The 15,978-nt window shown below is 34.5% G+C and overlaps 1 protein-coding gene across 1 annotated transcript; it reads right to left on the reverse strand.

Annotated features, from left to right (window-relative positions):
- Positions 1–8,434: 8,434 nt before the first annotated feature.
- LOC124356321 lies at positions 8,435–14,807 on the reverse strand. The gene is made up of 4 exons (XM_046807506.1): positions 14,591–14,807; positions 12,099–12,249; positions 11,356–11,438; positions 8,435–8,673 (listed from the first exon to the last, which is right to left on the reverse strand). Exons 1-4 carry the CDS (start codon positions 14,698–14,700, stop codon positions 8,472–8,474), a joined length of 546 nt encoding a protein of 181 aa, XP_046663462.1. The 5' UTR covers positions 14,701–14,807; the 3' UTR covers positions 8,435–8,471.
- Between the last annotated feature and the right edge of the window lie 1,171 nt (positions 14,808–15,978).

Here is a 15,978-nt window from a genome sequence, read left to right on the forward strand (position 1 = left end):
GTACATGTACAGTTATCTGCCCCATCAAGGTATGAATATTACAGAGGAGCCAATTTCGAATACGGGTCAATTCTCAAGTCGCTTTAAGAGAGACCAAAAGTTCTGCCAAGAGCAGCCCTCAAACATCCCTCCCTGTCATCGTAAATATCGGCCCACGGTCGTTCCTTGACAAACTCCATACTCAATGCCCCTGCCGTCACCACACACAAGTCCCAGACACACGCTGCCACCTCTCGTCTAGGCATCTCCTGAAACACTCCCAAGGAAGTCTAAGAACTCTAATGTTCTCCATTTTATCTCAGGAATCTTGGTTTTCTGACAGTATCGAAATACTTGGCAGGATCCAGAAACAGGCATAAAGCCTTACTTTATTGTTTTAAAACACGAGTTGATACGTGTTGTGATAGATAATAAAGCTTAGATGTACCAAGGATTTCTACATAACCAAATTGACTATCAGAGAAAAAAGTTAGGACTCCAGAAGACTTAACACCCCTCGCTTATTTACCTATTAAAATATTTGTAATGGTGTTTAACAGAATATTTCAGCTTATAGTATCCAGGATATCGGAACGAGAATGATTTTGCAATTTAAAACTGAACGAAAAATACCAAGAGTTAAACCTTAATTTATTAGCTAGCAAACAGGAACGACGAGATTTGAACATAAAGACTGGACTCCGCGGCATGTCAACATAGGTAGCAACAGGGTCAGGGGTGGAGTCACAGCAGCCAGTTCATCCACATTTTAACACTATATTCACATTTATATCTGTTTAATGAGTTTGGTCCGTACTTAACGGCATAATTTAAAACCCAGAATCTGTTTTATTTTAAAATAGTTTTTTTATTGATCAAGTAGAATGATTTAGCTTATATCTATAAAGTATGCAATAAATCTCGAGATTCATGTTAAAAAACTGTTTTAGTAATCGGTTACAAATATTTCCCCTTTGCATGTTGATGTAAGTAGCTCCATTTGTTAGTGTGTATGGAAGTGTTACATGCATATTGTACTACAAGGTCCTTTGTTGTACGAATAAAAAGGTTTCAGGTTCCTGCACAGTCATAACAGTCCACTAAGCCTAACCAACGTTTTGATTGTATGGAATTGTGCATTTTCCTATAGTCTGTTGTGTCTCAAGTAGTCACGCATTTTGACGATAAAATTCACATCGTCTAAACGGAATGCGAGAACAGGCACGTAGGGATTCGTAATGGAGGTGGCTGAACGGCCTCTTTTATCACATGCTTTGCCAGTAACGTAGGTTCACATGTGTGGGGCCCGGTGCAATGTAAGCAAATGAGGCCCCAGGGGCATGAAAAAGTACGCACCTCTAGTCAAAAACCCAATATATATATATATATATATATATATATATATATATATATTTAGATTTGCCAAATAGCTAAAGGTTTGATCTGGGATGAAAATAATTGGTTTTATGGTAACATTGAACTTGAATATTGTTATAGAACAATAAATTCTTCTTTTTATATGATAGTAGCCTAATTCAAAGGTAAATTAAAAAGTACAACGTAAATTTTACGTTAAACATTACTGCTATAATTCGAGGTAAGGAAAAAGATAACTAAAACTTTAAAGATTTTTACAAAAACCACTTGATATCTACTTCTTTTCACTGAACATGTCGATCACTTTATTGAGGTTTATTTTTCTTGTCACTTTATTTTCTAATGACAAAAGAGCTAAGCCGGTTAGTCGCTCCTGACTCATTGAAATTCTCATATATGATTTATTAACTTTAGCATGGAGAAGGATCTCTTAGCCTTAGCAACCGTAACAGGAGGGGGAGGAACATAACACATTCAGTACACACATCAGGGTAGGTACTAATTTGCCAGTGCGTTCTATTTGATCAAGGAAAGATTTGCAAGCTCCCTTATCTGTGTTGGGTTTAATATTTTGGTTTTAAAGACATTTCTCACTGACACAATCTGAGAGCAGGACAGAGGTGAAACATCGTTTTTGAAAATGTCTCTGAACTGGGCAGTATCATTTTTTAGTTCAGCATCGGAGCATGGCCATGTTGGCTGAATCTATCTGTATGTGTTTATTACTGACGTCATACCTTCAAACTTCGATTCATGCTGGGAACGTAGAGTGCCAACAATCGAAAAAAACACCTTATACCGTTATGTCGGGTCAATAGGCTTTTGCAAAAAAATGTTGGTTCGTATTCTGAAAAAAGTTGAATGATTAAAAAAAATTCCTTTATTTGAATTTTAAAATATTTCGTTTTTGACTCGAAACGGAAGATTGAAAGTAGCTAACAACAGTGAAACAGCAAGCTGACTGTGAAGTTGTAGCAGGTGCATGTGTAGTAATGTTAGTCAGTGTGTAGAAGGCTGACCGTGAAGTTGTAGCAGGTGCATGTGTAGTAATGTTAGTCAGTGTGTAGAAGGCTCACTGTGAAGCTGTAGCAGGTGCGTGTGTAGTAATACTAGTCAGTGCGGAGAAGACTCACTGTGAAGTTGTAGCAAGTGTATGTGTAGTAATACTAGTCAGTGTGGAGAAGGCTCACTGTAAAGTTGTAGCAAGTGTATGTGTAGTAATACTAGTCAGTGTGTAGAAGGCTCACTGTAAAGTTGTAGCAGGTGTATGTGTAGTAATGTTAGTCAGTGTGTAGAAGACTCACTGTGAAGCAGGTGCGTGTGTAGTAATACTAGTCAGTGTGGAGAAGGCTCACTGTAAAGTTGTAGCAAGTGTATGTGTAGTAGTAATACTAGTCAGTGTGTAGAAGGCTCACTGTAAAGTTGTAGCAAGTGTATGTGTGGTAATACTAGTCAGTGCGGAGAAGACTCACTGTGAAGTTGTAGCAAGTGTATGTGTAGTAATACTAGTCAGTGTGGAGAAGGCTCACTGTGAAGCTGTAGCAGGTGCGTGTATAGTAATGCTAGTCAGTGTGAAGAAGGCTCACTGTGAAGTTGTAGCAGGTGCAGACCGGCCCTGCCCAGCCCCCTACGGTAGCCCTACCATTGTGCCTACTTCCACTGAAAGGTGATACGTTACAAGGAACTGCACTCCGCTCCCCTATCCGCCCTTTACCACCCTTCCGTCTCTCCCTGTCCTGGAATGCACCCCCAGCCCTACATCCCCCGACATCAGCAATCTCCGGCTACCAAAATTAGATACTCTAGCGATTTAATCTCAGAACGGCACATCTTTCTTGTTTTCATTTTCCACCCAGATTTATGTCCAAAGAATTTCAGCAAAGTAGTCCGCGACCTAAGTCTCATCGGAATTTTCCCAAGTATTTGCTAATTTATAGAAAGTATGTTACGTTACGCACTCTGGACGAGGTTCGGAAGCAATATATATTAACCATGTAAGTGTGTCTAAATTACTGCGGTGGATCAAAGTTTTTTAATTACTGAGTGGTAAAGATGTTTTATAAAATACCAATGCAGGTTTATTATGTGTCACACCAGATTAGCCAAAAATATATGTTTTGATGAATTCAGGAGAACTGACAATTTTAGTGATGCTATTGACCTGAGAAGAATGGTTGTTTTTACTTTAACACTAAATTGTGACTAAGTTAACCAGAATCAGAATAATTTATTATGCATAAATGAACAGAAACAAACAAGGTTTTTCTGTGCTAGTCATAACATCATGTTCGATGTAGTAAGTTATTAAAAGAAAATTAGCTAATAACCTATTAAAATAAAACTAACCAGTCTCAACTCGCTTTTAACTGGACACCTACATAAAGTTTTAAGTTCTAAACCGTATGTTATTTAGCAGTGGATATCAATTCTTTGTCATTGTCCCAAATAAAATGTACCGCCTATTTCATTAAACAATTAAGAATTTTGATGTATTTAACCCTTTTAATGCCGACGATCGATATAGCTTTCGTAAGTATTTTCACGAAAATTGCCGTCGATCGTTTTTAGCAATCGTTTTTTATTTTTTTTTTTATCTTACAGGTCTTTTTAATAGGCATTTTTGACACATGTACTGCATAATAGTCTGACATATTCGCTACACTACAAAAAATCACTCTGGCACTAAAAGAGACAAGGAATTTTAACTTTTCAAACCTTCATTTATTTAATATGAACTTATTTAAGTTTGGTACTTTACATTAACTTCGTATAAATAAGCTTGAATGATAACAAAGGTACAGCCTAAAACCGCCAGCAGGTGCAGTGGAATAACTGGTTCTATAGATAGATTCAATATTCTATTGGTTCAAAATTCACACAATGTGTCGACTACACAGGGCACACACACACTCAATCTTAATGTAAATGTTGACATTGACCAGCATAATAAACTGGGGACGTCGAGTGTCCTGCCGTATCAGGAAGAAGTACACTTGTAACCTGTACAAGCGCCAGAATGGTCGTGTTTATGAGAATTATAATTGCATCTCGACCATTGACGACGCGTTTATGAGCCATTCATATGGGGCGCGGTACGATTGAGATGGCGGGAGCTGTCACTGACAGAACTGGTTCCACGCAGACTGGTGAGTTCTCATTAATAAACGGTGCCAAAATATTGGCTAGATTTTTTTTGCTTTAAACCACCAACAACAATCTTCTGTACTGTGTTAAAGTTGTTTTAACAGCAATGGGCTTTGCAACGAAGCTCTTAAGTACCGTAGTTCATCTACTGTACAACCCTGCACTCTAGCAGACAATCGATTGCTTTGTTCTGAATTTATTTAAAACAATATATACACGCGGCTAGCAGAAATTATTATGGTTGAGATCTAAGAATTCAATTGTCAAAGAAGTCTAATTAAAATTTAAGTTTGTTAATTTCTAACTACTTTGCCTTAGTTTGCACCCAAGGAACATTCTGCAAACTATGCGATTTGTTTTCTGAAAGTTCTTGTTTATTTTTGTGTGGTAATGTTAAACGCTTGAACTGTTAGATATTAGAATTGTAATAGTATGTGTGTAAGTTTTCCCTGTACCCATCAATGAGACGGCAGAAGGCACATGGAGGTTTTAAAAACGATTAGTAAAAAGATACAAATGAGACTAGTTAATAACCTGAAACTACAGTCTTTGTTTAACGTCCGTTTTTGACTATATAAGGGTTGTGAAGGTAACATCATTTCTCAGACATTTGCCTTCGTCCAGTGATACTAAAAATTACTAACACTACGTTTGACATATGTAATTTTATTATCTCTTCTTCAGACAAATGAGAAATAGTATTACTGAATGTTGTGTAACAATGAATTATAGAAAATGCCCGAAAATTCTGTTACCCTCCAAATGCACAGTAAACGCAATATTCGTTCTACTGTCGTATCGTAAACGAGGTGCAAGTCCAACTAAAACATATTATTCAGGAAGAATTGTTCAGAAAAATCTCCGAAATATGTATTTATAATGGCTCAATTTGAACGACAATACTCTGTCTATATATCTGTCTCTGTCTGTGCATACTCTGGTATATTCTATTATAAAATATATCAGTACATACAATATATTTACGCAATATTAACATAAGTGAGACCTCATGACAAATCAGTTTGCTTGTTATCACCTTCTGTGATTGTTGGTTATTACTAAAATCTTTGTTAATATCCCTATCACTGCGGAATTAAAAAAAATGTTGATTTGACAAAACACCAAACAGAATACAGTATATAACTTGATATACAGGATTTATATTTTGTATCATGATTCATACACGTACGTATCATATTATACAAATAGAGAACATGTTAGAAAACTAACTAAAAATATATTATCGCGTATGGCCTTTGTGTATCTTCTAAACCAAATACAAGATCGCATCTGTAAAATATATTCAGCGTGAAACAGTAAAGTATTCAGAATCCTTAACAGATTTCTTCACTAAACAAGTTCATGGCTTATCTTGTCGTAATGCACTTGAGTTACAATCATAATTATAAATATTTGGAAAACTGGAGATTTTGATAGTATTTGTATTAACAATAAATTGTCTTTGCTTTTGATAAAAGATTAAGAATACAAATTGGCTCATTTAATCGTCCTAATCTTTTTAAAGTATGGAAATATCTTGTAAAATTATATATTTCAGATAAATAATATTATAAAGTAATTTTTTTAATGTTTTTCGTGCAGTAAAATATCATAGGTTTTAAATGTGTTATTTTAGAGGCATATTAATGCATAATATATTTGGAGTAATGATTTCCTGTTTAAAGATAATAACGTAATTTGTTAGAACTATACAAGATAAAAGTACTGGTGGCCTATAACAACAGTAACTATAGTGTTGGGAACGAAACGAATTTGATTTGCTGTGCGCCTTATATCTGAGTACGGCAACTTCTGTACGATTATACAGCGCTGGAATAGTGTTTTACAGTTTGAAGGCGTTACAGAAACATGTCTCATCTAGTAAATTTCACTTCACATCGTACTCTGAAAACTGTTCTAATGGCCTTCGTTGATATTACCTATTGTCATCATACTGTTATATCACACTAGTGATATCGAATAATAATGTAGAGCAGGATATCTATCGGCAACATCTCAAGTAATCTCTATAATCAGGATTCCATAATGATTTTATATTATCATAATAGAGATAAAGGTGCATATATATCCGTGCATATATATAATTTAATATATATAATGTGCAATATATATATATATATATAATATACACAGAATATATATATGTATATATATAATATATGTATATATATATATATATATATATATATATATATAATATATATATTACATAATAAATACAGATAAAACTTTAATAATAAGTTATAACTAATCAGTTTTCTGATATTACCACAAATGTAGTCAAGCATATAGTTTTCATTAAACAAATAACGAATATGTAAACATATACGAGTATTTATTATTGTTTCCACATCATGTTTTTTGCTGTGGCACCTAATTTATGTTTGTTGCGTTCAAAAATTGTTTTGGTTGATGTTACACTTTGGAAACAAACATCGATATTTACCACAAAAATAATCCAATAATGTACACATGCATAGATTTATAGTATTTTGAGGGTGAAATATGTATTACACAGACATCAGGGAATTCACATCAACACAATGGACATGATGTATGACAACTATGGAACTATCTTTGAATTCTCAGACTTACGCTATGATGTTATGACGTGTCATTGTCCGGTTCATAACGTGTCAAAACATTAGTATTGAAATTAATATCTTCAAATATTTGGGCCATATTAAACCAAAACTGGAAGAGCCAATAATGCAGATGTCCATATACAGGTGAGTGGAGGGGGATGGAGACTCGTTATTGGTTGAAGATCAACCAGTCATTGCGCAGTATGAACAACAGTAAGTACGGTTTTATCACTTTGATAATCTGCTTCTTGTTAAATAGTAAAATTTTTTCTAAGGTCCTCTTATTAACATAGGACAATAGCTTAGAATTGGTTGAGAGTACTTTCGTTTTCTATCGCGTATATATTTGCGTAACTGAATTCTGCCGCGTCGGATATATCCGTATCCTGATGTCTTGTGTGCTTAATGTTTTCACTAATCCCCTGTACAGTAAACCGATCCACAAATACAGTACACGGAATATCGGAATATCCTAGACTCCTGCCGTAAACAGTGGAACACGTTGTTAGCCTTGTGTTATATCAACATAATTGAATCTTGATTGCCAAGTACAGTATTCATTACAGTTTGTAATATTATCAAATAACTGATTATCATTATGAAAACCTCTTCCAATCAAGCGTCTATGCATTCAAATACAAAATCGTACTCAATAGAAAACCAAACTTTAACTTAATTAGTGACCGCAAATGGATATGCACGAGGTGCCTATTTTTTTAATTAACCGGTTTCATACGGATTCTATAATATAATTATAAATAACTACAAACAAGACATTACAGAAACATAATCAACAGGCGCACATTGTTTACAGTACACTGTAGTAGTTACGTGGTATGTAGCAGACCAGTTCACTTACGTTATTTTATTCGGTGAGTACAATAGCCAACATTAAACCAATCTAAAGATAATAACATTTTTACTCCTAAAGAATGTGTAATTGGAGAGTATAACTTACATAGATAGAAGAAAATGTTCTACTAAAGACAGAAGAAATTAAATTTTATTTGTAAAAATAAAGGCAGATTTTTAAGAGGCATAAAAACTAGCAATAATTTATATTGTTGGAAATAATTCAAGAATAGTGTTTGTACACAATTCTGTTTAAAATTACAGATAGTTTAGAACCATTAGTGGTTCAATTATTTTATTTTTGCTTTAGTAAAATTCCATTATTTTAAAAGTAGATGACCATTTTCTGGGAACTTATAAACGTTTCAGGATAGCTTTCGTAGTGACCCCTTGAAGAGGTTGGTTTGGTCATGATCAGCGAATTTATATGGAATTTACTCGATAGTTTGTAATACGGAAATTATAACACAGTGCAATAATCGGTCAAAGTAACGTGTATTGTATGTAAGTAAGTCAACAGTTCTCAAGAAGGCCGGAGCAGCAGGAGAGGCGGCAGCAGCGGCGGTTGTCTATGCTGTCCACTATGACGGCAGCCTCAGCTGGGGTAACTAACAACCCAGCACCCCCACTGGGGGGGCACAGTGGCACGGGGGTGGTGAGGCACAGGGGTCTCCCCTGACACTGCAGTAGTTCGCACTTGTCCTGCATTCCGTTCCTGGGAACAGGGAATTATGGATTGTGCTCATATTCTGGTGGTCTAAACTTCACAAACTACTTCTACTTTTGGACCAAATAGTGGACATACCCGTGTTTGTGAGTTAAGCTATCTAGTAGAGCTTTCATTAAAATTCAGCTGGGGTTTCTGCTTTAAGACATATAAGGCAAATAATTTATAGTTTTTATGTTCCGCCAAAATGCCCAGGCAACACCGCCCCAAACGAACAAGCGCCGCCGTGGCGTTAAAATATAATAATCACATTTAATATGTTGTCATGGATACCTGGCGTGAAAACAACAAAAGTTTGCTAATTGGTGAAACCTACGATCCATTTCCATCATCCTGAGATAGTGACGGTAGAAATAAAATGTTCGGGCTCTCTCAGATCCAGAGTTGTTGAAAAAGTGCTTTAAGGGCAAATACCAAACCCCAATGAATCCCTGGATAATGTGATATGGACTTGCAAACCTAAAAGAACATTTGTAACCCTAGATACATTGCGACGTGTAAGGCTATCCCATCATATACAATGATGGCTACTTCTTCAAAGTAAAAATTATGCAATATATATAGGACTAAATGCTGGGATAACTCTAGTAAAAGCCACGAAAAACCTGGAGGAAGTGACGAAATACTGATAATCCCGTTTAGAACTAGACAACAACTAGGCAAACTAGATCAATGACAAAAAGTTAGGTAGGAGATTTAAATGATGAGCAGGAAGACCCTAAGACCCCCAGAAGACCCTTCCCACAGTAACTTTTTTTGCATGTAACTTTAATGTGTCATTTTGTTTTCTTTTAATTTTTGGCTGTATTCCGAAAATGAGTTTTTATTACTTATGTGATATGTATTTTCAGATTAAGATTAAGAGATACCACAACCAATTTTGTATGAGTTTCATGAGACTAAACACTAGTTTTTATTACAGTTATATTTATAAATGTTTAGAATAAGCTGATATATTTGTGTATGGAAATAATATGTTACATGCATAAACGTTTTAACCACAATAATTATAATTAAAAAAAAAAAAAAAAAAAAAAAAGAAAAAAAAAAACAATCTTAAATAATAAGATTGAGTCTAGATTCAATACATTTCGAGATTTGTGACATCTCCTTCACAAATATGTTAAATGGCGTTCGTAAATATGGCGCAAATTGTTTGCATTAATTATGTAAGCACAGAAATAAACAAGCTAAATTTTACTTCTCATTATTGTAGCTTTAGAGGTTAATTTATCATAAACTTACAAACTCAGTATCTAAACTTTTTGATCCGAGAGTAAGTAGTGTAGTGGATACTCATCATGACATATATTACACGATGAAGTCGCATGAATGTGGACAGTGGTAAGAATAAAAACCAATAAAACGAAGAAATTAAATATCAAACTGAATATTTAGGAGTAGTCGATCATCACTAATAATGGAAATAGTTTGACAAACGTCTCTATGAGGTTGTGTATATTGAAATATTGATTTTTATTTTAGTAACTCATAAAAAACATGCTTTGAGGAATTCCTGGATGAACTGGAATTTCACGCCCAAAACTTGAAACTAATCATATGTATAATATTAGATCTGGAAATTAGTTGAAAATGATGTTATGTTTATTTTTGAAAAATGAATTTCTATATTTTGTTTTCAATCTATCCATCCTGAAGTCACTCTTCGACAATGCACTGACTATGAACACAATGGATATGAATTAGTATACAAATTACAAGTATACAATACCTACAAGCTACGAATCAGTAGAATAAACTTGTACCTACACCTTTTTTTAAATTATTTTTAATTTTGTTGTGAGCGCATTACAGTGAACTTTATGAAACAAATAAAGGCTGAAACTTGTCGAAAATATTTCTACTGCGGTTAGTCCATAGGTATATGTAAAATATATCTAATTGTTTGAGAGCAATAAGCTCTACATATATGGTCGAGCTTATTGGCTACTAACAAAGGGCTGTTAGGAGAAAATGCAGTTAGAATGAGAGTTACTCAAAGATATTGTTTATCTAGAACTGGACTAATATTGAACGGTTTCTTTGGAAGACCATATACATCCATAGGGGCCTAAGCTGCATGCAATGTTATATAGCTCTTTTAATTCTAGAGATATCTTAAGGGGACACAGAAAGACAATTAACGATAAATATATAAAAATGCCGGTTCTTAACAGACAAACAATAGAGAAACTTTCCAGTCCCTTGAGTGACAGGTTTAAATAACGTTCAGCCAAAATTCACGGAGGAATCATGTAACTCGACCTTTGAAGTTTCGTGCAAAATTTAAGTCGATGGAATCGTGCCCGAGATCTTCTGAAGTGATTTAGGCATTTCTTACGCTCAGAAAAATCGCATAGCAAAACACTATCATGAAACACGATACGGTGTCACCTTATGTAGAAATGAAGTTACATATGTCATATGCAGTTACAAAATTTAAAGTATATAACTGAAATTCGTTATTATGTCTGTTGTTATGAAGTTCATAATACGATGATAATCGTTCAAGTTTATTTAATTTTTTATCTGACTGAATCAGGTTTCTATTTCACTGTTCCCTCTTACTTGCAGTGCAACAGATGCAGAACTCTAACTTAATAATTTACGTCGAGAACGTTTAGTTCTGCCCCAGAAATCTAAAAATACTCGCTACTTGGCTGAACTTACCTGCGCACACAATCACAGTTGTTCTTCACATAGCCGCCGATAACTTGGCTTTTGGGGCTGTTTGGCTCCCATGGTGGGATTTTCTGGAACAGATTAAGACAGTTCTAGAGTTGTTTCATGAAAACAGGTTTGAAGATATGAACATAAAGAATGGATTTATTACATTTTGTAAATTAACAAAGTCTTATATCTTTTTCTAAAGTAAATAGGGTCCATGTTTGGTTTTATATGTACCTTCCACCATTTTCTTTCATTTCGAAATTGTACTAAGATGCAATGAACGTTTGGATCGTTGAGGTTACGAAGGATAAAGCAATGATCTAAATTCACTCTGTATTCTTAAATGTGTAAATATTTCTGTGTCAACTCAACGCTGCTCAGAACTGTAGCAATTGTGCCCCTTGCCTCTCCAAGATCCTGACCTACCAACGACCTCGTGAATGACACATTTCTGACGGATCCCAGGGAGAACCGTTAGATGGCACTCGTCTCACTCCCATTTCCAAAAATCCATTGATATATTTTTTTAATGTTTGATGATAAATATTTTCAAATTATTAAAACCTTAATTAATTTTTGCGGGATTGCAGTATCACAGAAAGATTTCTTATTCAAGAGCAAAAATGTGTATTTTTTCTAAATGTATGAATCCAACTCTATAAGGTTATTTGAATTCGGTTTAAACTTCCCAAATTCTTTCCTCTTCTTAAAACTAACTCTCTGACAGCATAATGTTATACTACCTGTGGAGGGTTAAGGTTATACTTTGGCCTCTCTGGGTATTCCGGGTGCGTTATTAGGGGCCTTTGGGCAGGATCAGGAGTCACAAATCTGGAGCCCTTGGATCCGAAGATATCACCACAGCCTGCGGCCTTTAGGGCGGCTCTGTCACAACTGTGGTCAAGCGCAGAAATCATGTAAGGATATGTTTGTGGGTGGATTGTTTCTTTTTTACTCAAAATAACACAATACTACAGTATAATAATGATTTATCTGGGTCTAATAAATTTATATGCTTATTCTACAAAATGTTCAATAACAACACATACATCCTTCATCACCATACAATTTTCATAGAGATACTAAATCAGAAAACTGTAGTTGATATCTGACAGACTGGCAATTATGATTTTCTAGGGTTCTCACACAGAGGTCGTCAGACCTGTCTCTGGTTGTTCAACATAACTGGTGACGGTTATGGTCCCAATACTTAACACTCAATTAATTTTAGTTCATTTGTAACACTTCCAATGTAACGTTTGAGTTTCGCGAAGTTCCTGAAACTTTATTTCTTCGTCCTAAATGAATTGAATTATGAAACATTTTGATCCTACACACAGTAATTTTCCAGTAGCGCTTTAAAATACGGAAACTTTACCGATGAAATAAATCAATTATGAAAACAAATACGAACTGCTGATCGTTTGCTCCAGTATTAGTTTGTAGATTTGTTTCTACAGTAGCACTCTTATCCTTTAGGAAGGGAGCGCAGCCTCGCCGCTCTGGTTAAACAAGCCACCTACAAGATTTGATGGATTTCAAATATTTGACCATTTAACATTTTCCACTTTATATTTTTGGGATGTTTAACGTAAAAATATTTTTTTCCGCCAAAAATGAAGTAAATATGAAGGAATTGTCTTTTTATTACATTCTGCAGAATTAATAAAAATATGTTTTGAATTCATAGACAAATTTGTCTACTCGTAACAGGAGGTAAAAATTTCGCTTGATTACGATATACCTTATTCAATAATATAACACAATCTCTATTACAATACTGGTTTCACTGACGATTGTTAAATTTAGTCCCAATTCACCTTCCTCTGAGTGCAGCGTGTGGAATATGATGATCACAGACCTGACTCCTAGTATCTGGAGTCATGTTCGTCTAAAGAGATCCAAAAAAAGTGGGCAGAAAAGAAGCTCAAAACGAATGTTTTACATTGTTTCGGCATCAGAGATACCTAGACTACAAAATATAAAATACTAGCAGTTACTGGCGGCTTCGTACGCAATTTAATAGGTTTTGCATCTGTATGAGCACTTACGGTTGTAGTGAATTATATATTCGACATCGATTTTCAGTTTGCCTTCTTTCCACGATGAAGACAATATTTTATAAAGTGTGAATATTATGGTCATTGTAATTTATTCCGGTCTTAGTAATTTTATTCCAGAGTTGATTTTGGCTTTTTCCTGATCAAGACAATATTTTATATACATACACAGCTTTGAAAAGCCTACTTCTGCCAAAAGACAATTAATATGGGTTTTAATAACAGTTTTTTAAATGTATAGCAAAAATTAGATAGTAGCTTTGTCTTTTACATCTAATACTTAATATTTGCAGCTAAAATGTAAAGTTACAAGTACATTAATAATGGCACTATTTATGTGATATCTTTCTTCATAAACTGAAAGATATTTTAAATATTTTAGAACGTTGAGCTGGAATTGGTACATCAGTTTAAAAGCACAGTGCAGCGAAATTTCATTTAGCTTAGTTCTTTCCGACTGCATCCAAAGATCAAAATGAGCCTTCAACAAGCACATTCTGACTATCTTATGTTTTTTAATATTTTCTAAGGCAAATGAGAGTATTTACATAATCGCTGAAATCTAAAAACGGTGTGATAACTATTTGATACTCCGAGAATTCACACTCTATAAATGTAATAAAATGTAAAATAGTGGTTAGTTTTATTAAACATATTATGGTCATGCTGTCACGAAATTATGTTTTCACAGAACAGTTGATTATATTTAACATACTCTTTCAATTAGAGAGTAATAATTTAGAGACAAAAATGGAATTTTTCACTCCTTTATATACTAGTAAGGCGTGGCCAGAAGAGATTTTCAAAATAAGGATAGGCTTATATTCATACCAGGGACCGTAACATTGTGAATGTAACATTTCAGTACAATAGGTTGAAAAGACTAAACAAGCTAAGGAACTTTCGAATGTATAATATTTTCAGGATAGTGTAATCCAGGTGTATAGATAGGTATTCTCATTGCCTAGTTATAGGCGCACAATTAAGCTGTAGCTAAAAAGATTTACCATGAATCAGCCTTTCCCACCATAGCTCCTGTTTTCACTATTATTGGAAGGTCTGCAAGCGCGCACAGTATAAACTAATATTACCGACTAATTGCTAAAATCTCGCTGCACCGAATGTGCTGAAGAAGTAAATACCAACAATTACAGGTAAGTATCCACGATACATACTCGTCTAGTCGCTCAGCGAGACACTTGAGTCGGCACAGGAGCTGGCGACGGTTCTCGGAGGCCTCGTGGCACAGACGGACATCGTGGTCAGGTGTCGTGGAAGTCGCCATCTCGGGGAAGTGTTGTCTGTAGGTGTAGGTGGTGTAGTTACGATACTGTGTCAGTGGAGTGTAAGGGTATGTGTAGTTTTTGAGAATTTAGAGTGTTATGAGTTTGTTGCCATGGAATATTAATTGTTGAACAATCTACATTTTTAATAGACATGCTTTTTGATAATGGGTTTTGTTCGGTTAGTAGGTTTGGGGAATTGTGCTCCAGTCAACAATGTTACACTACATAAACGTAGTTTGAGTTTTCAGTAGAACCCCATCTGGTAATTTGAGAGGAGACTGAGTAACACCATTTAATTCTATATTTGATGAGACTCTCTTCAACACAGCATGGTTTACTTTGGACCTGTGAACGATTTAACTAAAGCTGTTAAAACAGAAACCCAGAAAATGAAACTAATTTATGAAATCAAAAAGTATGAAATGAAGTAGATACATGAACGATGCTGTTATAATACCAGTGGTATTAGTTATTAATGGCATTTCATCAATACAGGTTGACTGCATACAATAATTAACGCACAAAGCTAAAGTTAACAGGGAAGAAGCGTTGATTTCATACACTGTAACCAGAATATTTTATCTTGTACACATCAGAAGAAGAAAGGAATATTAGTCACACAAATGGAGCATAAAAAAGTACTTACAATATTATTCTGATAATTGATTTATGAACGAGGGCCGGCTATGACAAATAATCGAAACTAATTGAAATTTGTCACTTTTGATTACAGTTATTACTGAATTCTCAATTAAAGCAATGAAATATTTCAGACACTCCTAGTAGCAATAAAAAATCCCGGGAGAGTTAAATCAACACCAACCATAACATCCAATGCGCATTCTCAGTGTTTTGTTAGAACTGTATTCTTATATACCATACACACCTTCTTTAATAATCTCAGATGAGTTTTACAGTTGTATAAACTGATCATTGGTTTGTAAATTAGTAAATATAGCTGTAAAGTAATCGTTTTTAAAGGTAGCTTTTCCTGATTCCCTTAACAGAGATTATAATATTTTTATGCCAATGCCAATATTTTGATTATAATATAGTTTTAATAACCATTCAACCGCCATTTTGTAGCTTACAAAAGGAATGAAAATAATTGAAATTGTATTAAAATTAATAAGAAAGAAAAAGCAGTACACCCAATACATTGGAATTATTTAAGTTTTTTTTTGTAACTACTTGTCATTGTATTGATAAAAATAACGGCATTTGAGTGAGATACAAAATTTTTAATCGTCAAGAATATCTATACACAGTAAAATAAT

The sequence above is a fragment of the Homalodisca vitripennis genome, chromosome 2, assembly GCF_021130785.1.
Source record: "Homalodisca vitripennis isolate AUS2020 chromosome 2, UT_GWSS_2.1, whole genome shotgun sequence".
NCBI classification, from domain to species: Eukaryota; Metazoa; Arthropoda; class Insecta; order Hemiptera; family Cicadellidae; genus Homalodisca; species Homalodisca vitripennis.

Bases quoted from the DNA above. Each gene is read 5' to 3' on its own strand.
- LOC124356321 (XM_046807506.1), bottom strand. From the start codon at position 14,700: ATGGCGACTTCCACGACACCTGACCACGATGTCCGTCTGTGCCACGAG. The intron at 12,250-14,590 runs GTATGTATCGTG...GCTTGACCACAG, and splicing joins CTCGCTGAGCGACTAGACGA to TTGTGACAGAGCCGCCCTAA. The intron at 11,439-12,098 runs GTAGTATAACAT...AATCTGTTCCAG, and splicing joins ATAACCTTAACCCTCCACAG to AAAATCCCACCATGGGAGCC.